At 36.7% G+C, this 24770-nt stretch overlaps 1 protein-coding gene across 2 annotated transcripts in view; it reads left to right on the top strand.

The window, feature by feature from the left end:
• The window catches only part of ROCK1 (Rho associated coiled-coil containing protein kinase 1), a 165968-nt gene that overhangs the window by 125439 nt on the left and 15759 nt on the right, over window positions 1-24770 (top strand). For both annotated transcript variants that reach the window (XM_024235926.3, XM_054538179.2), the window contains exons 19-27: window positions 2820-2980; window positions 5407-5591; window positions 7111-7180; window positions 9949-10043; window positions 19659-19824; window positions 20970-21063; window positions 21318-21406; window positions 22251-22439; window positions 23118-23277. In XM_024235926.3, coding sequence (XP_024091694.1) covers window positions 2820-2980; window positions 5407-5591; window positions 7111-7180; window positions 9949-10043; window positions 19659-19824; window positions 20970-21063; window positions 21318-21406; window positions 22251-22439; window positions 23118-23277 — 1209 coding nt within the window. The remainder of the gene's footprint in view (window positions 1-2819; window positions 2981-5406; window positions 5592-7110; window positions 7181-9948; window positions 10044-19658; window positions 19825-20969; window positions 21064-21317; window positions 21407-22250; window positions 22440-23117; window positions 23278-24770) is intronic.

Here is a 24770-nt window from a genome sequence, read left to right as displayed (position 1 = left end):
CATAAGTTTCTTCTCCCAGATTTTTATTTATCTTAAGTTTCCTATGCCGTTTCTTTATCACTCCAGTTTTAGGTGAATTTTATTCTTATTTCACAAATAAATAATGAAAGCATAGGTGTGAACTCCTCAAAATCTAGTTTTCTTGTCAATCTATCCTATTCTTTACCTGTCTTCATTATCTTCACTGTTATCTTAAAGGAGGGTAAGCTCCTCTTATCTCATCTTATCTCTTTTTCTTTTCTATATCATCAACCTTTTTACCTCCATTGTCTTCTTTCTTACTGTAAACATGAACAAGTCTCCCATCTTAAAAACAGAGACAAATCCATGCAGCAATCTGTGATCCTTACTAATTACTACTGTTTTATTTCAAATAAATTAATAAAATAGTCAAACTTCAATTGTGTCAGATTCTTTATAGAAAAAAATTTAAAAATATCCAAACTTCTAACAAGTCTTTTCCTCACCTTCTACTTATTAACCTACTACAGTCTGGATGTGTTGGCATCTTAAATTATTTTTGCTCAAAAGAAAGCTCATAATCTTATCCATCAAACCTGCTTTTATTCTTTATTCTCACTAACCTAGTTAATGGCCATATGGTCTTTATGAGCTAAGGCTTTGGAATCAGACAGATCAGTGTTGCTCTAACTATTCTAAGTTAGATGAAAAATGCATGTAAAGTGCCTGTGCATAGAAAGTTTTCAGTAGCTATTATCTTGGCTACTGAACATCACATCATCATCTTGCCAAGAGTTGTTCTACTCATCAGTCGTTCTCACTTAGGTTAGAACAATTTTCCTTTTTAGTCAAATCGTATTTTGGTTGTCCTTAAAATCCTTTAGTGGCTTTTCATTGTTTGCAGGGTACCTTTCAAACTCCTTGTATATACAGAATCTTTAAGTTAACACCTGCCTGTCTTTACAGTCTTACTACTCTACACTTTGTTGTGTGTACCCTGTGCTTCAGCCATATTGAGCTTCTTTTATTTCTTTCACTTAAGTTAATTATTGACTGCCTACTACAGACAAGGCACAGCTGGGAATATCGCAGAGAATAAAACTGACAGGAAGCCCGGAGATTACATTCAGTTGGTGAAGATAGACAAAAAAAAAAGAATACATAAATGAAAATATTTACAGCTTGTAATTATTAATGGGAAGGAAATACATATTAATATGATTGTTTTGACTTGGGACTGCCCTGGATGGGGGTTCTGAGGAAGGCTTTCTGAGCTAGTAATATTTGAAGTAAGAACTGAAAGTCAAAATGAACCACCTGTTAAATGAGCTGGAGAAAGTACATTCCAGGCAGAAGTGATAGTAAGTTCAGTATTCTTATTCTAAGATTTGTATGAAGCCACTAGCACATTTTAAACTTCTGGGATGTGTAATTTATATTTTTAAAAGATCATTCCCGCTGCTCTGTGGGGAACGCTTTCAAGAGTGGGAACAGTGATAAAAAGGGAGATAAGTTAGAAAGTTATAGACTGTAAACACTGGTAGTAGTAGAGAGGGAAAGAAGTCGAGGTATAGAGGAGAAGAGTGATGAATTAGATAGAAAGAGGCCGGGTGCGGGGACTCACACCTGTAATCCTAGCACTTTGGGAGGCCAAGGCAGGCAGATCATTTGAGGTCAGGAGTTTGAGACCAGCCTGGGCAACATGGTGAAACCCCATCTCTACTAAAAAATACAAAAATTAGCTGCGTGTAGTAGTGTGTACCTGTAATCTCAGCTACTCAGGAGGCTGAGGCAGGAGTATTCTTAGAACCCAGAAGGCAGAAGTTGCAGTGAGTCGAGATTGCACCACTGTATTCCATCCTGGGCGACAGAGCGAGACACCGTCTCAAAAAAAAAAAAAAACTGAGACTAACTGGGGTTGGAGTGGTTTGGGGATAGGCCAGAAGTAAAGGCATCTATTGTGGATATGTTAACTTTAATAAGATTATTAGATATCTAGGTGGAGATGTTAAATAGTCAATTGGTATCTAAGTCTGGAGCTCAGGAGAGAAATATCAAGAGTCAGAAGAACATAGTGGATGGATTTGTGTTTGATTAAACAGAAGGGTCTTAAGAAGTGACAGTTTTATTGGTGCAGCTAAGTTTGTAAGTTTGGGGGGAAAGATAAGGAATAGTTTATTTATATTTACTTAATAGTTTATATTTTGTCACCTAGAGGGTGGTCTCCGAGAGTGGGAAAGCACCCTTTAAATAAACTTGAATCCTGATGGGGCAACTTAGTAGTTACATGAACATGGAAAAGTTAACCTCTCAGAAGCTTAGTTATATTACAAAAAAGGAGCCTCAATGTAGACTAATATATTCCAGTAATAATTAAAAGAGGTATTATACTACTGTGGAATCTTATTCATCTGAATTGTATAAATTGGAGTTCCTACCATAGCCTTAAGCCTCTTCAACCTTTTCTGGAACAATGCAGGGTGTAAATTAATAACCACAGCCTTATTTTTCTGCTTTTGCTTGATATACGTTCATTGTTCTTTGTTAATTCACTTCCTTTCTATCTATACTCTTCACCTTCTAGTCTGAAAGTGGTACTGATTAATCTCTCATCATTGGGCAAGAGCTGGGTTTAGAAGATTTTATTACCGTATTATATTTTATAACTCCTTTTCTTTAGAGATTTCTGCTATATAAATAGTTTACATAACATGAGAATTTCTATAATTACTAGCTCTATTCAAGTCCCAGAATAAAAACAATAGAGATATTTGAAACCAGTTTACAGCCCATATAAAGTGAAATGTATTAAAGTACTCTTTCTTTAAATGTATGTTTGTAACTTTTTGCTTTCCCAGAGATGGAAAAAAAGCTGAAAGAAGAAAGAGAAGCTCGAGAGAAGGCTGAAAATTGGGTTGTTCAGATTGAGAAACAGTGTTCCATGCTAGACGTTGATCTGAAGCAATCTCAGCAGAAACTAGAACATTTGACTGGAAATAAAGAAAGGATGGAGGATGAAGTAAGAAAAATAGTACTGACTTTGTTCATCTATTAAAAGAGAAACGGTTATATAAGTTATGACTGAAGAGTTATCTGTAATTTAAACACCATGAAGGAGATTTGAATGAAATAATTGACATGGGTCTATGTTCACTGCTGTATGGTCACCCCAGCACCTAGAATTTTCCTCTTCAAATAGTTATTGAACATTCACTCTGTGTGATCTATGCCATTTTTCACTATGACAGTACAACTATATTGAAATGTCATATAGTTCCTTCCCTGAAAAAACTGACCATCTGCTTTAAAGAAAAAAAAGTCTTTATTATAATGCATCTTATATTCCCAAAGAAAGAGCATTGCTCTTAGATTTCAATAAAAGTGTTTAACTGCAGTCTTTTCCTGGCTTAGATTGATAGCACAGGGTATACATTTTATAAAGCAGTTAATAAAAAGATAAAATGACAGTATGTCCTGGTGGTTACTATATGTACTTTAGAAATTATTTCTAAGACTGAAAGAAGGAAAGCCTTTTCAAGAAGATATAACATGTTACCTAGATTTTAAAGGTTGAGTAAGACTTCAAAAGGTAATAGTTTTGGAGTCAGGGTTTTACTTGCTAGAGGGAATATTATCAGTAAAGAGATGGATAATAAAGTGAGTACCGGCTGGATAAGAAGATGCGTAAGTAAGACATAAAAAGGAACTTGATAGAACTTTAACTTTTTGAAGGAAAGATGAAGACATGTTGAGTAGTCATGGGAGAAATTTGGAGGCCAAAGTATTGATACTCTTTAAAACTTGCATGGGTGGCCAGGCACGTTGGCTGACACCTGTAATCCCAGCACTTTGGGAAGCTGAGGTGGGCAGATGGGCACATTGCTTAAGCTCAGGAGTTTGAAACCAGCCTAGGCAACGTGGTGAAGCCCCATCTCAAATACAAAAATCAGCTAGGTGTGGTGGCACATGCCTATAGTTCCAGCTACTCAGGAGGCTGAGGTGGGAGGATTACTTGCACCTCAGGAGGTCGAGGCTACAGTGAGCCAAGATTGCTCCATGGCACTCAGCCTGGACATCAGAGTGAGACCCTATCTCTAAAAAATAAAAAATAAAACTTGCATGGGAGCTAGAGGTGAAAGCACTTTTAGGAAAATCAATCTGGTAGTGGTATATAGAATGGACTAGAAAGAAGAGAAATTAGAGATACCTATTAAAGCTAGCATGCAGGAAGAATGTATGTTCAAAATTTGAAAGATAATATTCAGTCATTTAAAACACATAATTTCTGACTACCTACTATTTGGCTCCGTGCTAGGAATTGGTGGTTACCGAAGTGAATAAGATGTAGGTATGGTCCTGACTTTGTTGGAACTTACAGCCAGGAGGGAAAAACAGATATTAAAATAGTAACTACAAGCATTGCAAATAATTAAAAAGAAAGTACTGAATGCTATAGGGGTGTATTACTAATCACATTTGGGAGTTACAGAAGGCCTTGCTAGGAGTATGACGTTTGAGAGCTGAAGAATGAATAAATGAAGGAGGATAAAACAGAAGGAGTAGCTCGTACAAGAACTGTGAGGTGAGGGAGAATTTGTTGCATTTGAGGAGCTGAAGAATATGATTGGATTGTAGAGAATGGCCAATGATAGGAGTAGAATTAGAACAGATCATGAAGGCCATTGTAAACCACTGTATGAATTTTGAGTTCATTGATCCCAACACCTAATAAACACTTCATAAATATTTGTTGAGTTGAATAAAACATACGTTCAGTTTGTTTGGTTAAGCTTTGAAGGGTTGTAGAGTAGAGCACGTAAACAGATAAATTTAAGTACTCCATTCAAATGTTCCCCCAGAAATGGCTTTTTTTTTTTTTTTTGGAGACAGAGTCTCACTGTCACTCAGGCTGGAGTGCAGTGGCGTGATCTCGGCTCACTGCAACCTCTGACTCGCAGGCTCAAGTGATCCTCCCATGTAGCTGGGACTACAGGAGTGTACCACCATGCCTGGCCAATTTTTGTATTTTTTTGTAGAGACAGGGTTTCACCATGTTGACCAGGCTGGTCTCAAACTCTGGGTTCAACAATCCACCTGCCTCAGCCTCCCAAAGTGATGGGATTACAGACATGAACCACTGTGCCTGGCCCAGAAGTGAGTTTCATAATCAGCTTGTACTACAGAATTTTCATGCTGATTGGGGTAGAAAGGAACCAGAATTTTTTTCCCTCCAGAAGATCTCATGTCTGAAATTTGGGAATTAATTTGACTTAATAGTAAATCTACAGTAATAAACACGTGGAACAATGAAGACTCTTTAAAATACTAATATTTTCTACTAGTACCATGAATTATAATGAACTTGATTTGGTTAGTATTCTTTCAAATAATGTCTAATAAATTATTTAAGAGATTTAATATCCCAATTATTTTTCTCATTCATAGGTTAAGAATTTAACCCTGCAACTGGAGCAGGAATCAAATAAGCGGCTGTTGTTACAAAATGAATTGAAGACTCAAGCATTTGAGGCAGACAATTTAAAATGTTTAGAAAAGCAGATGAAACAGGAAATAAATACTTTATTGGAAGCAAAGAGATTATTAGAATTTGAGTTAGCTCAGCTTACGAAGTAAGTCTTTAAAATAATATTGTGATTTCTTTCTTTTTTGTGTTCATCATTGACTTATGTGTTTGATATTTTACGTATGTACAGATTATGTACTTAGAGTTTGTGAAAGACAGAAAAAAAGCATTTAGAAGTAAAAGAATTTACTTGCAAAGGTTTTCAAGGGAGTTCAGGCTTTGGAAAGACCACAGTTTTCTCATCTGATTTGCATGTCCACAAAAGTCATCACATTTCTTCAGGTTAGAATTACAAAAATCACAGTGCCTTGTAGGAGATGTTCAAGGTTTATTTCAGAGGCTAGAATTAGACATGACACTTTGTTCGTTTTGTTTTGTGTCTTTGGTTCATCTCAAAATGCAAAAATGTCTTTTTGCTTTTTCTGTTACTCTTGGGATGTGATATGCCTGCTTATTTGAAGTGGAGAACAGGCAAGATCAGGAACGCTTTCACAATTTGTCGAAGAATATGCATCACAAATTTAATATCAAAAGTGGATATATCTTATGCCAAGTCCTGTGTTTTTATTTCCTCCACATTTTATTTTATCATATCATCACTTGCTAGCTTCATTTACAAAAGTGATTCTTGGATTAAATTGTCAGTTTTCATAAAATTGGATTTATATTGGTGAAATTCTTTTCCTCTTTTAGGGCCACCATTTTCACAAAAATGTGTTTTATATTTTTTTTTCTCCAAAAATACTCTCACTCAGCATTCAATGGAGATTGGTGTAGACTTTCTGTCAACCACATGCCTTTTGAGATACTGAGAATACAAAGGTATTACTGTCTAATATGAAAGTCTAGCAGCTAGATTTTCAAGCCTAGCTGCTAGGCTTTCGTATTATACAGTAAATAATTATTGAAAGTCTGTGTCTTTGGGTTACATTGTGTTTCCATCTTTTGGACTCTGCTCCTATGTGAGTTGTGTTTATGAATGTATTATATACATGCAGTTGTCTATCTACGTTCCTCCTTGTTTGTCAGTTTGTTGTTCTTGCTTTCCCTTCTTACCTGATGATTCATTTCTACCAGCCTTTTTCTTGTGCTTAATTGGCCATAATATCTAGTATGCAGTACTGAATTATTACTTAGTAAATATAGTACTATGATATGTAGCACTGAATTATTATTAAATTTTTCATGCCTCCCTCTTTTTTTATTTACTGTACAAGACATTTTCTTCCCTATGACTGCTTTTCTCTGTAAAAATTTCCAAAAATATGGTATCAATTTTATTTTTTCATTTTGGATAGATCCACAATTAATATTCTCCAAAAAGTGTTCATCAGTAGAAAACGGTTCTCACTACTTTTGCATAGCATCATTTTATAAGGAGTAAGATAGAACCGGTGTGGCCTGACCAAGTTAATTAGTAAAATAATGAATAATGAAGTATGTTTTTTAAAAATAAAGATTGTTTTAGTAAACTTTTTTATATTAGCAACTTTAACAAACTAAGAAAAAATAAAGTCTAGTATAAGTAGGAGCATTTGTTCACTTGTTTTTCTTTTCGTCTGAAGACAGTATAGAGGAAATGAAGGACAGATGCGGGAGCTACAAGATCAGCTTGAAGCTGAGCAATATTTCTCGGTAAGTGAGAATCATTTTTAACATACACACTGTTTCAAAACCTGACTTAAAACAAGGTATTTAGATTCTTTTATGTGAACTATAATTCTTTTTCAAATGACTCTTCATCTTCTAATAAATATTGTGACTTTTCTTCTTGTTTGTCCATTTGTTTCTTGGCATATTAGGCTATCATTGGTATATGTTTTTAAATTGTAAAAACTTTCCAGGCCAGGTGCGGTGGCTCACACCTGTCATCCCAGCACTTTGGGAGGCCGAGGCGAGTGGATCACTTGAGGTCAGGACTTCAAGACCAGCCTGGCCAACATGGTGAAATCCCGTCTCTACTACAAATACAAAAATTAGCCGATTGTGGTGGCAGGCACCTGTAGTCACAGCTACCCAGGAGGCTGAGGCAGGAGAATTGCTTGAGTCCAGTAGTTGGACTTTATAGTAAGCCAAGGTCATCTGTGCTCCAGCCTGGGTGACAGCAAGACTCTGTCTCATAAACAAAATGAAAAACTTTTAAATATTGTTGAAAACTCTTTCCCTGAGTGTTTGCTAAATGTAATTATTCAAAGTATCTACCGCTAACTTCTGCAAAGTGATCTGTAGCATCCCATATGCTTTCTTGCCATATGCTTCCACAGAGCAGTCATCCAGTGCCTCCAAATGTTCGGATGGATGTCAGATGACTTGTGGTGATTCCTGTGGATTCTTGATTTTGCTTCTAGAAAATAGTACAAAACCTGACTCTATCTCAGTTCTGATTTATTCCATTGCTTGTGGGCATTGGATTAAATAGCATTCAATTCAATAAGCTGTTATGAACCAAATTTTAAGATTTGTCTTTTTTCTGGGTTTTGAAATCAGATTATTTTTCTTTTTATCCCTTCATTGATTTACTTATTTGAATTTCAGTATTTGAAGTCAGAGAGATAAGAATCTGAGTCCTAAAGGCCAAATAGATTAATTTTAGAAATTATAAATACTTAACCTAGAGTAAGCCCTTATTCTTCTTTCATTTGCATTCCCATAGACATTTATGTATTTTTTTTGCCTAGAAAAGTGCTGTTTCTTAGTGTAATAAGTAAGTGTTAAAGTAGTTCTCCACAGCTGTTTCCTGGCCCTTGCTATTTTTTTCCCTTCTCTTTTTCTTTTAAAATGAAGAGGGTAGTTAAAAAGAAATACACATCAGAACTGGAAGTTCACTCTGTAACTTCAGCAACTAACACAATAAGAGTCTGATGTGTTAAATATTTTTCACTGGCGTTGGCAAAAGCTTAGTGAATTTTGTAAGAGCCATTGTTCTGAAATAAGCATATATTATAGATATGTTAGCAGAATACTTGATAAATCTTATTTGTGGATATTTCTTTTTTTTTTTTTTTGAGATGAAGTTTCGCCCTCTCGCCCAGGCTGGAGAGCAGTGGCGCGATCTCGGCTCACTGCAAGCTCCGCCTCCCGGGTTCACGCCATTCTCCTGCCTCAGCCTCCCAAGTAGCTGGAACTACAGGCGCCCGCCACCATGCCTGGCTAATTTTTTGTATTTTTAGTAGAGACGGGGTTTCACCATGTTAACCAGGATGGTTTCGATCTCCTGACCCCATGATCCGCCCGCCTCGGCCTCCCAAAGTGCTGGAATTACAGGCGTGAGCCACCGCGCCCGGCCCTTTTATGGATATTTCTTTACCTGTCTCTCAACTACCCAGTACATCCCACCCACCAAAACAGAAGTGATTTTTCTAACATTAGTCAAGAATTGATCTAACCTTTAAATTAGTAGTATGTGTTAAATTTGTTTATAATGTCTTCCCAAATCTATAATACACTTTATTAAGCTATAATGTCTTTCTTTTCTTTTTTTTTTTTTTTGAGATGGAATCTCACTCTGTCGTCCAGGCTGGAGAGCAGTGGCACAATCTTGGCTCACTGCAACCTCCCACTCCTGGGTTCAAGCTATTCTCCTGCCTCAGCCTCCTGAGTAGCTGGGATTACAGGAGCATGCCACCACGCCCAGCTAATTTTTTGTATTTTTAGTAGAAACGGGGTTTCACTGTGTTAGCCAGGATGGTCTCAATCTCCTGACCTTGTGATCTGCCCGCCTTGGCCTCCCAAAGTGCTGGGATTACAGGCGTGAGCCACTGCACCTGGCCATTAAGCTATAATTTCTATATAATATACCCATTTTAAGTGTACTGGTTAGTAAATTTCGGCAAATATGTACAACTGTGTGACCACCACCACAGTCAACATGTGGAACATTTTTTTTTCACTGCAAAAAGTTCCCTTATGGCCCTTCACTCTACATTTTCCCCACCCACCTCTATACACAGACAATGACTGATTGTTTTCCATCATTATTGATTATTTTCACCTGTCCTAGAATTTCATCTACATGGAGTCACACAGTATACACTCTTTAACACGTGGTTTCTTTCACTTAGCATATTTTTTAGATTTCTTCGATTTACATGTTCTATGTGTCAGTAGTTCATTCCTTTTTATGGCTAAGTAATATGAATTAACCACAGTTTTGTTTTTTGGTTTTTTTTAACCCATGTATTGATGGATATCTGGGTCATTTCCAGTTTGGAGCTGTTACAAATAAAACCATAAGGGAAATTCATGTGTAAGACTAGGTGTTAACATATATTTGCATTTGTCATGGGTAAATACTTGAGAGTGGAATTGTTGGATCATATGTTAATTTTTTAAATTTATAAGAAACTGCCAAATTGTTTTTAACCACCATAAACACTTATTTCTTCTTGTCACTTGTTTTGTAGACACTTTATAAAACCCAGGTAAAGGAACTTAAAGAAGAAATTGAAGAAAAAAACAGAGAAAATTTAAAGAAAATACAGGAACTACAAAATGAAAAGTATGTCCATTTTACTTTAGAACAAGAATCAGTACTGCAACAGGCATTCTTAAGTTTTAAGATAGTGAATAGATGTGCCATTATTCTGGTGGGAATGGTATAGAACACAGTTTATTGGGCTAATTCAGAACAAATCAGATTAGGCTGAAATTTGCCTTTATGGTGAAAAAACAATGCTATAAATCAACACTGTAGCAATTGCAGAGATTCATTAAACTGACAAAAAGTTGGTTTGACAATTGTTTTCAGGGGTATTGCAATTTTTATTTTTTTAATTTTTTTTTTTGAGATGGAGTCTTGCTCTGTCACCCAGGCTGGAGTGCAGTGGCATGATCTCGGCTCACCGCAACTTCCGCCTCCCGGGTTCAAGCGATGCTCCTGCCTCAGCCTCCTGAGTAGCTGGGATTACAGGCGTGCGTCACCACGCTCAGCTAATTTTTGTATTTTTAGTAGAGACAGGGTTTCACCGTGTTGGTCAGGGTGGTCTCGAACTCCTGACCTCATATTCCGCCCACCTCGGCCTCCCAAAGTGCTGGGATTATAGGCATTAGACACCATGCCTGGGCTAGTATCAATTTTAAAAGATCTATTTACATATAAATCATGCTGTCTTTGCAAATCATTATTTTAAGTTAGATAAAGGTATTTAAGGTCTTCTTAGGATTACTGTGCAGGTTATGGCCGGGCATGGTGGCTCATGCCTGTCATACCAGCATTTTGGGAGGCTAAGGTGAAAGGATCGCTTGAGCCCAGGAGTTCAAGACCAGCCTGGGCAACATAATGAGACCCCATCTCCAAGGAGAAAACCTTATAAAGCTATTTCAGGTGTAACAGCTTCATTTTAGAATTCAGCTGACAGGCGCAACAAGATAGTAACTCCTGCGGAGTATCTCATAGCTAGGTAATGTCAGAACAGACACTAGAACTAGTTTTCCAACATTGTTATATTCTCTTTACATTTAATCACCTTTGAAAGACTGTTTGTTGTTGAAACAAACAATTACAGAAAACAGCAAAACTAATACAGTTTTTATGAATTATGACAAATGTCATTATAACCATCATCATCCATGAAAGAGAACCTTGCTATCCACAGAAGCCCACTATATCCCACCTCCTAATTATGCCTTCTTTCCTCCCCACCTCAAGAGTAATCACCATCCTAATACTAATTTGTCGAAGAAACTGGTCCTGTAGATGTTCCCTCAGTTGCGATTTTATTGATTGCATTTCTGTAGTTGGTTGAACATTCCGCCTTTCCCTTACATTTCCTGGAAGTCAGTAGTTATATCTAGAGCTCCTCTGCCCAATATGGTGGCCAGTAGCCACATGTAGTTACTTAAGTTATTTAAGTTACTTTAAATACTTATTTAAGTTCTTTAATACTTTAATACTTATTTAAGTTATTTAAGTTACTTAAATATTTAAGGTCCAAAATTGCTGAAGAAACTTGTCCTGTGGATGTTCCCTCAGTTGCGATTTTATTGATTGCATTTCTGTAGTTGGTTGAACATTCCCCATTTCCCTTACGTTTCCTGGAAGTCAGTAGTTATATCTAGAGCTCCTCTGCCCAATATGGTGGCCAGTAGCCACATGTAGTTACTTAAATTTAAATTCAATTACATAAAATTAAAACTTAGTTCCTCAGATGTAGTAGTCGTATTTCAGGTGCTCAGTAGTCACATGCAGTTAGTGTCTACCATATTATAATACATGGTACAGATATAGAACATTTCTGACATCTTAGAAAGTTTTATTGGACATTTCTGATTTAGAAGCTTAATCAGATTCAAATCTGATTTTTAGGAGGAAGAAGACTAATTCATATATAGCCTTGTACTTTCTGGTTGCGTATTTCTGTTGTTAACCACTATGGCATTCAATGTTAGATCCTTAATACATTAGGTGTTGCAAACTGGAGATACTCACTTTTATCATTCTTCTTTTTTTTTTTTTTTTGTTGGAATACATAACTTTTATTTTTACAGTTTTATAAATAAACTTTGACTTTTTGTTGTTTAACTTTGTTGACTTGATTACAAATTAAGTATAATTGCATCTTTTTGCAATTAAGTTGCCTTAATAGAGTTGATTATGTTGATTAAAATATTTAAGGTCCAAAATTGACAATAGTTTGTTGCAGAGTTGTATATTATCATAAATTTTAGCATCACAGCAGGTATCAACATACTAATTCGGTGGCCAAGTATCATAGTTAGATAACCTAATTAACTGGAAGCTAAGGTAGACACAAAGCTGCATTTCCTGGTTATTCTCTGATACAGTCATATTGTAGAATCTAGTCTGTTACCTACCATTTGTATGGTATTCACAGTGCAATATGCAATCCCAGGTGTATGCATTCACTGTGAAGGGGACAGTATAGGCAGAAGCCAATCAGTGATCTGAGGAACAGAAAGAGAAAGTGATTAAAAGTGCCAAATATTCACTCCATACTGTATTGCTTCAGAGTTCATATATTTTCCCTTTTTCATCTATTCATCTATTTAAGACAAATATATGGATCACCACTATTGTGCTATAAGTACTGTGCTTTGTACAGCTATCCAATTATTAGTAAGTTATGATTCTTCAGGTGCTTCAGAATCAAGTTAGGAGAGATATAATCAAGGTATAGTGGCTATGCCAAAGGATACCTCATCTTACCATGTGGGATTCAGAGAACATTTCCTAACAGAGATCACAACCGATGGAAAGTAGAATTAGCCAGGGAATGGGATGTGGGGAACAAGGGACAATATAGGCAGAAGCCAATCTGTGATCTGAGGAACAGCAAATGGTTAGTTCGTGACAGATAAGGCTAGAGAGAGAAAACTGAGTCAGATTACAAAGGACCTTGTGTATCATGCTGAAGAGTTTAAAATATTGAGAAGTGGGGACTTTTGTTTCTTCTGTTGTTGTCTATTGTCTATTCCCAGCACTCCAATCAGGGACTTTCAGATAATAAGTATTCAATAAATATTGAATGAATAAATGAAAATTCTAAGCTAGTGACTGATAAGTATTTTAGAAAACTCACTCTAAGGAGTGGAGAATGAATTGAAGTAAGGGAAAGCTGGGTGGATGCAGGGAGCCCAATTATATAACCGCTGGAAAAACTTAGATGTAAAATTATAGTGGAAGTTGGCAGTAGGAGGCAAGTGCATAAAACGAAGTAGGAAGTAAAAGAAGTAGGATTTGTAGATTTGGAGGCATAGGGGTAAAGGTTAGGATAATTTTCAGTCTGACTCTCAAGTTTCTGACCAGGGCTGTTGAGTTGATGGTAGTGCTGGTCCCTGAGCTAAGGAATGCCAAAATTGTGAGATGAGAGGAGAGAAGATTATTTTAATTTCAGGCCTCTTGAGTTTGAGGTGCCTATGGGATGTCCAAACAGAAATGGATACCACTGTATTTGGGCTCATTGCTTTAGAATGCAGATAAAAGATAAGAACTTGAAGCTGATTTGATAGTCTTTGCATACATAAACCACTAATATAGAGATCTGTTAAGGTGATTGTGTATCTCAGAGTTTATAAGCTTGTGAGCCTATGATGCCATAGGTGTAACTAGGCTGTAATTAGTGGGGTCTAAGTGCAGATATATTCATTATGTAAGTTCTAAGGATTATAACAAACTGAAGATCTCACCTTCTCAGTTCCAGCCATTTGTTACCACATGATAACACTGGCCCAGTATGTCAAGAGCTTCTGATTTTTCAAGAGAAACCAAGAATCTGAATTTTTATGTAAATGGTTGACCCAAAACTCTTTTAGGTGTGTGTTTGTGTATGTGTGTCTGGATCCATCCAGACAGTTTTCTAGGCATTTGAAATATACCTGTGTGAACAAGAACAAAGCCACTCTTTATAATCTGATAATCCAGAAGAATATGGAATTATTGATTATTGAATTATTTTAAGAGGTAGGAGAATAAGGGTGAGAGATTGACCTTAAATATTAGTAAAGACAGTCTTTCATTATGGAGAGTTGTAAAGGAAGTCTGGATGAATATATAGATGCAGGGGGCACTGTTGTAGACTCATTTGGTCCTCTCAGGACCAAATGTAACCCATAGTGTAGGATCAGAAGACACAAGGGCTGAGGAAAGACTACTAGCTCCTAGACTTTTAAGGAATGGGCAGAGGAAGGGAAAACAAGAAGCTACCAACAGTGTAAGAGAAGATCAGAGCAGGATATCACAAAAGCTGGGGTAAGAGAATATTTCAAGAAAGAGAAAGTGATTAAAAGTGCCACATATTGGCTGGGCGTAGTGGCTCACGCCTGTAATCTCAGCACTTTGGGAGGCCGAGGCAGGCGGATCATGATATCAGGAGATCGAGACCATCCTGGCTAACACGGTGAAACCCCGTCTCTACTGAAAATACAAAAAAATTAGCCGGGCGTGGTGGCGGGTGCCTGTAGTCCGAGCTACTCAGGAGGCTGAGGCAGGAGAATGGCGTGAACCTGGGAGGTGGAGCTTGCAGTGAGCCTAGATGGTGCCACTGCACTCCGTCCTGGGCAACAGAGTGAGACTGTCTCAAAAAAAGAATAAATAAATAAAAATTAAATTAAATTTTAAAAAGTGCCACATACCCACAAAGGTCAAGAAAAACAGTCATAAATTGTCCATTGTATTTATATTGAAGGTTATTCATTATCTTGGTGAGAACAGCTTCTAAATAGAGATGAGAATAGGTATTAAAGTAGATTGAGACTGAATGGAAAGGGTAAAACAAGAGACAGAGTATATCTAACAGCCTGATTAGCCTTATTTCTATTCAACAAACCAATTAGTCACTCTCCTACCTCCAGGTATGTACATTGTTCTTCTCTCTGCCTGGAACAGTTTCCTCCCAAGTATCTACATGGCTTGCTCCTTGGCCCTTCTCCAGGTCCACATCATTTGAGAAGGCCTTCCCTGAATATGCTTTTTAAATTTCAAACATCCCCACCCCACTACCTTGGTGCCCAGTTCATCCTTCCCTATTTTATTTTTCTCTGCAGCACTTATTCCATCCTAATATATAATTTTCTTACCTGTTGTATTTATTGTTTTTGTTTTTCCACTAGAAACAAAGCTCTATGGCAGGAGGAATTTTCAGATGTTTCATTCTTAGGTTCAATTCATTGCTGTATGTCTAGCACCTACAATTGTAACTGCAGCATTCTGATGCTCAGCAAGTATTTGTTAAATTAAACAATTCAGGAGACTTGGCTGTTATGGCAAGGGGATGTAGCAGTAGCTAGAGGAGAATGTGAAGGAGAGCACTTTCTTTTTAACAGTAGTGTAAACTTGAGCATATTTAAATGGAGCATGGGAAGGAGATCAGAGTAGGAACAGCCCCACATCTATTCATTCAAATAAATAAAATTTCTGAGCGCACTCCTATGGGCCAGAGAATTTTCTAGGCATTTGAAATATACCTGTAAACAAGAACAAAGCCACTCTTTATAATCTGATAATCCAGAAGAATATGGAATTATTGATGATTGAATTCTTTTAAGAGATAGGAGAATAAGGGTGAGAGATTAACCTTAAATATTAGTAAAGACAGTCTTTCATTATGGAGAGTTGTAAAGGAAGTCTGGATGAATGTATAGATGCAGGTAATTTTACCTTGAACCATCTAATTCTTTCTTGCTTTTTCTCTTGCACAGTAGCATAACCAGGGATAGAAATATATTCTGGATTAAATAGATTTTCTGGTGTTTTAAAGTATAACCCAGATACTTTTATCTTAACACAAAGCAGAAACTCCAGATAAGAACATGTTGTGAAACTGAAGCCCTGTATTATAATAGCTAGCAGAACCACTCCCAATATTCTTAGATTTGGCATTGGCAGCATTTCCTTTCTTTTCCTAAAGTACTAACTCTACTACTCTCCTAAGAAAACTATTTCACATCTCGTCTCTACTCAGATCTCCAGCTTTTCCTTATTCTTGTACTTAGCTAATGGCCTTGCTTCCTAAAAATCAGAAGAGAACATCTATTCTCTTTCACCACCATAGCTACTAACTTGTCTGCATCAGAGTAGAGTATCACAAAAACTGGGGGAGGAGGATATTTCAAGAAAGAGAAAGTGATTAAAAGTGCCAAATATTGCTGGGCGCGGTGGCTCACACCTGTAATCCCAGCACTTTGGGAGGCTGAGGCGGGCAGATCACGAGGTCAGGAGATCGAGACCATCCTGGCTAACATGGAGAAACCCCGTCGCTACTAAAAATACAAAAAATTACGGTGGGCGCCTGTAGTCCCAGCTACTCGGGAGGCTGAGGCAGGAGAATGGCGTGAACCCGGGAGGCGGAGCTTGCAGTGAGCCGAGATCATGCCACTGCACTCCAGCCTGGGTGACGGAGCGAGACTCTGTCTCAAAAAAAAAAAAAAAAAAAGTGCCAAATATTGAGAAAGGTCACAAAAAAGTCATAAATTGTCCATTGTATTTATTTTGAAGGTTACTCATTATCTTGGTGAGAATAGCTTCTAAGTAGAGAATAGTACCTATAAACCCTGCCTTCCTTCTGATGATGTAAATGGACAAGAGCATTAGTCCCTCGATCCTATCTCTTCCTGCCTACTTAAGAGTATGACTTGGCCGGGTGTGGTGACTCATGCCCATAATCCCAGCAATTTGGGAGGCCCAGGTGGGTGGATCACTTGGGTCAAGAGTTAGCTACCAGCCTGGCTAACATGGTGAAACCCCGTCTCTACTAAAAATGCAAAAATTAGCCAGGCGTGGTGGCACATGCCTGTAGTCCCAGCTACTTGGGAGGCTGAGGCTGGAGAATCGCTTGAACCTGGGAGGCGAAGATTGCAGTGTGCAGAGATTGCGCCATTGCACTCCAGCCTGGGCGACAGAGATTGAGTCTCCAAAAAAAATTATGACTCCAACAATTCTCTTATCTTTTCTACATCAATTTTTACCTTTTTGTAGTCATATCCTTGTTATATAAACATATTTAGATATCTCCTTTAAAAACAACCCTCTTACACCGGGCGTGGTGGCTCACGCCTGTAATCTCAGCACTTTGGGAGGCCAAGGCGGGTGGATCCCCTGAGGTCGGGAGTTCAAGACCAGCCTGACCAACATGGAGAAACCCCTTCTGTACTAAAAATACAAAATTAGCTGGGCATGGTGGCACATGCCTGTAATCCCAACTACTCGGGAGGCTGAGGCAGGGGAATTGCTTGAACTCAGGAGGCAGAGTTTGCAGTGAGCCAAGATCACCATTGCACTCCAGCCTGGGCAACAAGAGCGAAACTGCATCTTTTAACTACATTATCTACATGGTAGCCACCATCCCACTGTTCTTTTTTTTATAGCCAACTTACTTGAAAAGTAACATACCAGGTAACCTTCCACCATCTTCTTCCATTCTCTCTTGAGCTCACTCCAGTCATACTTTTGCATTCATCATGCTAACAAAACAACTCTTCTCAAGGTCAGTGGGGTCTTCCTAATAGTGACTTCTCAGTTCTCACCTTATTTCATAGCAGCATTTGACTTAGTTGATTACTCTCTTGAGAAAATGTCTTCATTTGGCTTCTGTGACACCACATACTGTATTTTCCTTATTGAACTGGCTACTCTTTCTCAGCCTCCTTTGTTCCTTTTTCCCTTCTAATTGCTGAGACCCTTAAGAGTTTGGAGCACTCAAAGGATTACTCCCTACTTGTTCTCATCCAGCCTTGTGGCTTTAAGTGGTGTCAGAGTCCAAGTACATTCTCCCTTGAATTCCAGACTTAGGTATCCAGCTGTCTAATTGACATCTCTGCTTGAGTGTTAAGCACCCCACATTTAACGTGTCCAGAAAAAACTTCCTGATTCCCTCACCTTGCGAACTGCTCCTTCCTGTCTTCCTCATTTCAGTCCTGAACAATTCTGTTATTCCTAGTTGTTTAAGTGAAAAATTTAGAGTCATCCTAGATTCTTCTTTTTTTCTTACACTCTAAATGCAGTCCACCGACAAATTTTCCCAGTGTTAACTAAAAATTATGTATAGACTCTAATCACTTCTCACTACTTGTACCATTTACTGACCTGGTCCAAACTGCCATCATCTCCAATCTTGATTGTTTCAGTAGTCTCCTAACTGGTATCCCAGCTTCTGCCATTGTCCCCCTACTGTCTGATCTTAATACAGCAGCCAGAATGATCTTTCTAAAACATCAGAGTACCAGAATAAAAGTCAAAGTCTTTGTATTGCCTTGGAAAGCCTTACAGTATCTGTTGTTCTCTTCCCTCTACTTTTCTTCTACTATATTGTCTTAGCAGAGAGGCCTCCTTGATCACCCTGTAATAAAAGTGATCATATTCATAACTTTCCATATTTTATCTTGTATTATTCTCTGTGGCATACTATATAGCACTTGTTCATTTTTTAAAATGCCTGTATGGCCCCACTAATGCATGCTCCCTGAGGGCAGGAACTTTGTTACTGCTGTGTCTATTTATTTATTTATTTATTTATTTATTTATTTATTTATTTATTTTTGAGACGGAGTCTCGCACTGTCACCTCAGCCTCCCAAGTAGCTGGGATTACAGGCACACACCACCACACCTGGCTAATTTTTTGTATTTTTAGTAGAGATGGGGTTTCACTACGTTGGCCAGACTGGTCTCCAACTCCTGACCTCATGATCTGCCCGCCTCAGCCTCCCAAAGTGCTGGGATTACAGGCATGAGCCACTGCTTCCAGCCTGCTGTATCTCTTAATTCCTAGAACAGCATGATGCATAGTAAACATAATGTAGTACTTAGTAAACCTTCAAGTAAATAGTTGTTAGGTGAATTAATGAATTTTCTCTGTGTGTGTATGTGTGTGTGTTTACTATATGTCTCCCTCTTGAGGCTTCAGGCAGGAAGTTTGAATTGTAATACTCACTAGAAAATAGGAGGTGGAAGTTACTCATTCAGAACATATTTATTGAGCACCTACTCTGTTCAGGGAATACAGTAGTGACTAAGAGAGCTTATCCAAGAGAGGCTCTTTGAGAAGAGTAGGTAAACTGGAGTTGTCTTGGGCTGAATGTCAGTTCTGAAATGTTTTAGTATCATTTCCAGGGAGCATTCTCAGATTAATATGTAGTGATTTGCAAATCTCTTATATGTTTTCATAATCTCATTTAATCTCGGAGCTGGAAGGGACTAGTTTAACCATCTCATTTTACAGATTTGTTGAAACTGAACTGCAGGAAGTGTAAGGGACTTTCCCAGTGTCTCTACTCAATTAGTTAATGATAAAACAGAGATAAAGTTCTGGGTCTAGCCTGCTGATTAACAAGTCAATAACTTTTCCACTATGTCATGCTGCCTTCCATTCCAAATCCACAAGAAATTTCTTTTCAAAAGCAGACTATTTGCTATTGCTTTATTACCTTTTTTAGTTAAGCACAATATGAGATAGAAAACTAAATGGTTTTTATAATTTTTCAACATGTGAGAGGTTAAATTCATTACTTTTATAGAAAGTTAGCAATGGATTTAAATTTATTTTAAGCAATAAAATAATTCTTTTTATCATTTAAAGTTAATTGTGTTTTTAAGAATATGATTAAGTTGGAAGAATGAACTGAATTTGTTTACATCAGTTTCTCTTAAAAAATTGTTACAGAGAAACTCTTGCTACTCAGTTGGATCTAGCAGAAACAAAAGCTGAGTCTGAGCAGTTGGCGCGAGGCCTTCTGGAAGAACAGTATTTTGAATTGACACAAGAAAGCAAGAAAGCTGCTTCAAGAAATAGACAAGAGATTACAGATAAAGATCACACTGTTAGTCGGGTAAGTGTGATAGTCAGGTAAGTTATATAAAATTTATTTAAATCACAATAGGTCATATCTGAAAGTATTAGGGTAAGTGTATGTGCAAGTGTATTTACTTCTGTGTTAATACATAGTGGTCATTCTGTACTCAGGTATAAAATAGTTTGTATAATACCAAACATTTGTTAATTATTGAAATTCTTCTTCAAGATATTGGGCTTTTGTTTGTATAGGGACAGAACCAATGCAATATTGGGCTGTTTTTCTGGCTGTAGATCTTATTAGTTATATTTCATATGAAGTAATGGCTTAGCTTAAATTCATATGTTGTTCTCTTAATACATTGCAACTGATTTTATGGGCCAGAATTCTGTGAAATATAGAGAAACCATTTGGGAATGAGGAATTCTTGGGATAATATATAAATCCATTATAAGAAAACCAGCACTCCAAACAATTACCTATTCCTGAGGTTTATACTGTAATCTATATAGAATCATGGGACTAAAAAGAGGAGTTAGATTTTTCTTCTAAAGCCACTATCAGTCACTCTGGGTTCCAGTTTTGCCCCTAAGAAGTTATATGGTCTCGGCAAAGTTGGCTTTAACTTCTCTAAGCCTCAGATTTCTCATCTATAAAATAGAAATAGTAATATCTCTTCCACATGATTGTTATGAGGATTAAATAAGACAGTAGACATAGAATGATTAATATAACATATAACAAGTAATTATTATACATTACTAAAAGTAATCTATAAATAAATTTTTTTATTATCGTTTTCATCATCAATATTCAGATAAAGATATTGAAGTCCAGAAAAAGTATGACTTGCTCAGGGTCACATACTAGGTTAATCGCAGAGCTAGAACTAAATACAAATTTCTTAGTTTGCAATCTAGTTATCTTGCCATTACGTATGCCCCCCTTTTGTTCATACATATATCTATATGCATACAATGAAATAATTTTTGGATGCTGTTAACTGCTTTTAAATATTTTTGATGTAATTATATTTACATATTTTAAGCTGGAAACCAGACATTTGCTGTAGTTCAGCAGTGTCTGACCTGTCTTTATCTAGCAGTATATTTAAAGGTTATTGCCTGAAATATGAGAATAGCAAAGAGGCTGGAGCTTAAACTTTTGTGTGCTTTGTTTAGCTTGAAGAAGCAAACAGCATGCTAACCAAAGATATTGAAATATTAAGAAGAGAGAATGAAGAGCTAACAGAGAAAATGAAGAAGGCAGAGGAAGGTATGTAGAATTTTTAAAAAATCATCATGTTAGATCAAATTCAGTGATTTATCTTTACCTATGTTGTGTTAGGTTTCTAAGATACCTGTTTTCATATATTAAGTAACTTCTGTAGCCTTAAGAATTATCGTAATTAAGTTACTGAAAGTTACTGTGTAATGTATACTTATTTGAATAATTAAGGACATTGTTAGTTTGAAATGCAGAAATTAAATTAATACCATACAATAACATTTAATGTAATTTGTTGACAGAATATAAACTGGAGAAGGAGGAGGAGATCAGTAATCTTAAGGCTGCCTTTGAAAAGAATATCAACACTGAACGAACCCTTAAAACACAGGTATACATGCTTTCGATCTTTTCCACATGTTCATTTTTGAGTTAATCATTGCTCTTTATGCGCTTTTTCCTAAAACCAAGGCTAATAAGGTTCAAGCTTTTCATCAGAACAAATAAATTCTCTCCCCTCTAACTATAAAAAACTTATTTGTGAAATAGAATTTCAAGGCCAGGTGCGGTGGCTCATGCCTGTAATCCCAGCACTTTAGGAGGCTGAGGCCAGCAGATCGCTTAAGGCCAGGAGTTCGAGAGCAGCCTGGCTGACATGACGAAACCCCAGTCTCTACTAAAAATATAAAAATTAGCCGGGCGTGGTGGTGCGCTCCAGTAATACCAGCTAGTCAGGTGGCTGAGGCAAGAGAATTGCTTGAACCCAGGAGGCAGAGGTTGCAGTGAGCAAAGATCATGCCACTGCATGCCAGCCTGGGCGACAGAGCAAGACTCAGTCTCAAAAAAAAAAAAGAAAAAGAAAAAGAAATAGGATTTCAGTTAAGAAAGCTAACTTGCCTAGTAATATTGTATAGTTGTAGAAGATAAGAGTATGTGGCCAAGGCATAGAAGCTTTATTTGTTAGTACCCAGCATCAGAGTAGGATTAGCATACTCTTGATTCAGTACTGGGTTGTAAAGTTAACCAAAGAAAGGCTCCTGGTTCTTACATTGAAGTAGTGTGATAAGTCAGTGTTAGTTACTTGTGCTACCAGTTATCATGTGTCAACCGTCATGAAGTTGTCCTAATTTTCATACACACAAAAAGTCCTGCTTCCTGATTTTGAAGAAAAAAATACATTTTAGTATTACATTGGATGACTACACTATTGATCTTTATTAATAATATTTTAATAGGCTGTTAACAAGTTGGCAGAAATAATGAATCGAAAAGATTTTAAAATTGATAGAAAGAAAGCTAATACACAAGATTTGAGAAAGAAGGAAAAGGAAAATCGAAAGCTACAACTGGAACTCAACCAAGAAAGAGAGAAATTCAACCAGATGGTAGTGAAACATCAGAAGGAACTGAATGACATGCAAGCGGTAAGGTTTGTGTGTGTATGGACATGAGTGTGAAGGATTATTTTCTTAAATTATTTCTGTATATACTTGTTATCTATTTATCTTACTTAGTTTGGGAACAGTCAAGGGTTCTGCCTGTTTGGTTTCAGACTGAAATTGGGATACGGCTGTTATAATATTAACTATAATTGGGGTAGAGGTTTTGAAGTATTGTAGCTTATTTATTTTCTCTAGTCAAGACTCACTTTTTTGAAATCAAAATAACAAGCTTAATTTTTTGATACCTCTTGGCTTGTTAATAGAACAAAATTGAGAACCTGGTCTCGGGCACTTAGATCTAAGCTTTTTAGCTCCATCAGTTATGGTTTTCTGAAGTTTTCTATACCTTTAAAGCTACTTCATTTGGAGCCAGAAAAGCATTTTCTTTTGTTGTAACTTTTTTGTTTTGATGGCTTATGTTTGAAAACAAAAACAAAAACTCTTTTTAAGGCAAGGAGAAAAGGAATTTGTCCGAGCAATGTATTACTGAGAAAGAACTTGACATTTCTGTAGTGTATCAAAATCTGTGGTAGCAAACATTCATGAAGTTTACTGTACATTTTTGGTACTGGCAATTTAAATTACTTTATCATATTTCAGTTAAAAATGTTGGAAATAATTTTAGCTTGATTATATTATCTTGATACTTTTCAAAATTAGCAATTGGTAGAAGAATGTGCACATAGGAATGAGCTTCAGATGCAGTTGGCCAGCAAAGAGAGTGATATTGAGCAATTGCGTGCTAAACTTTTGGACCTCTCGGATTCTACAAGTGTTGCTAGTTTTCCTAGTGCTGATGAAACTGATGGAAACCTCCCAGGTAAGAATAATTCTGTATCATTCAAACATGTATAAATGTCATGGAAATTAGTGTATATTTCTTTCATTTGGTTTTCTACCTCCTTGTCATTTTGTCCATGGATTCCTAAGAAGGAATTCTTATTTCTGATAGCCAAGGCCTGATGATGATTATACTCTTGGTGTATTTTGTGGAGTAGAGCAGTTGTAAGCAATCTTAGGCTATTTAAATAGACCTAAGAAGCTTTACCTGAATAAAAACCATAAGAGGTTTATGAACCTATTTTGAGCAGCCTAAGTCCACAGTGAGAGTCAAAGCTGCTACTACACATCTCACTATTTTTTAAAAGTTGTACGTTTTTGTGAGTAATAGCTCTTTAACATTTTATGTATTCTTGTGCTAAAACTAAGAACTGTACTTTATCATCAGAACCACAGCAGCTATATATAGAACCCTATCTAGTGGAGTAGTGATCAACTTCAATCAGACTTTGTTAAGTTTTAAGTTTGGAGAAATAGATAAAATGGGTTGGGCAGGGCAGTAAGAGGCCAGGGGTGTCAAATAAAGGCAGGAATGAGTGGCTAAGATTTGAGACTTTTTTCTGTGTCTTCTCTTTCCCAGTGGAGAATCAATTTAAAAATAAACACAACCTCATTTTTGGTTTAATCATCATGTAAACTATAGTACATTTATATACTTTACAGAGATGAAAAATACACATACTATAAGTTCAATTTAGAAATAAAATGAATAGGTTATCACTATTAAAACATGCATTTACATATACACAGTCTTAGTTCAGAGTCTTGGAAGTTTTGTATACATGGTAATAAACTTGAAAATAGATTTTAATTAGTGTATTTTCTGAATAATAAATAGGAAGATATTTATGAAGCAGCATGTTTGATATTGGGATTCTGTTTTAACAGATATTACTTGTTATTGTGAATTTGATATAAGGAACTAGATGAGTCACTCAGAAAATTTTATAGTATCTTTCTTGGTCAAGAAAGTGGGACTCAAATTGGGAAATGAATTCAGCTCCTCTCTGTATGCCATGTGATCCCTGGCCTCATTCTCGTGTGGCTTTGCTAGGTCAAAATTAGGTATCTGGGAATGGAAAGGCAGTGAAGAAATATTTCTTATTTTAATGGTCAAGGAACTCCTCTGTTTACCTGTTTTTGGCTCTCTGAAACTGCCTACCTCTTGAGAAACTTGCAGGTACACATGATTCATTATTGTAGGATCACTTTGAATTTAATAAGAACCTGTAGCTTTAGTAGTTGTTTGAACATCTTTCTAAAGTTAGACTTAATCATCACTAAGAATATGACTTTTAGAAGTGTTTGGCTACATTCTTTCAATTGTTGAACTGAATTTGTAAGTTAGATTCCCACTTCATTAGCCCTTCATTAACCCTGAGATACTTCTGGAGTATGTATGTACATATATGTACATACATACATATATGTGTGTACACACATACATATATGTACATACATACATATATGTGT

The sequence above is a fragment of the Pongo abelii genome, chromosome 17 (genome assembly GCF_028885655.2).
Source record: "Pongo abelii isolate AG06213 chromosome 17, NHGRI_mPonAbe1-v2.0_pri, whole genome shotgun sequence".
NCBI lineage: Eukaryota > Metazoa > Chordata > Mammalia > Primates > Hominidae > Pongo > Pongo abelii.
Note: the sequence above shows the minus strand (reverse complement) of the source record. Positions and strands in the feature narration are given on the sequence as shown.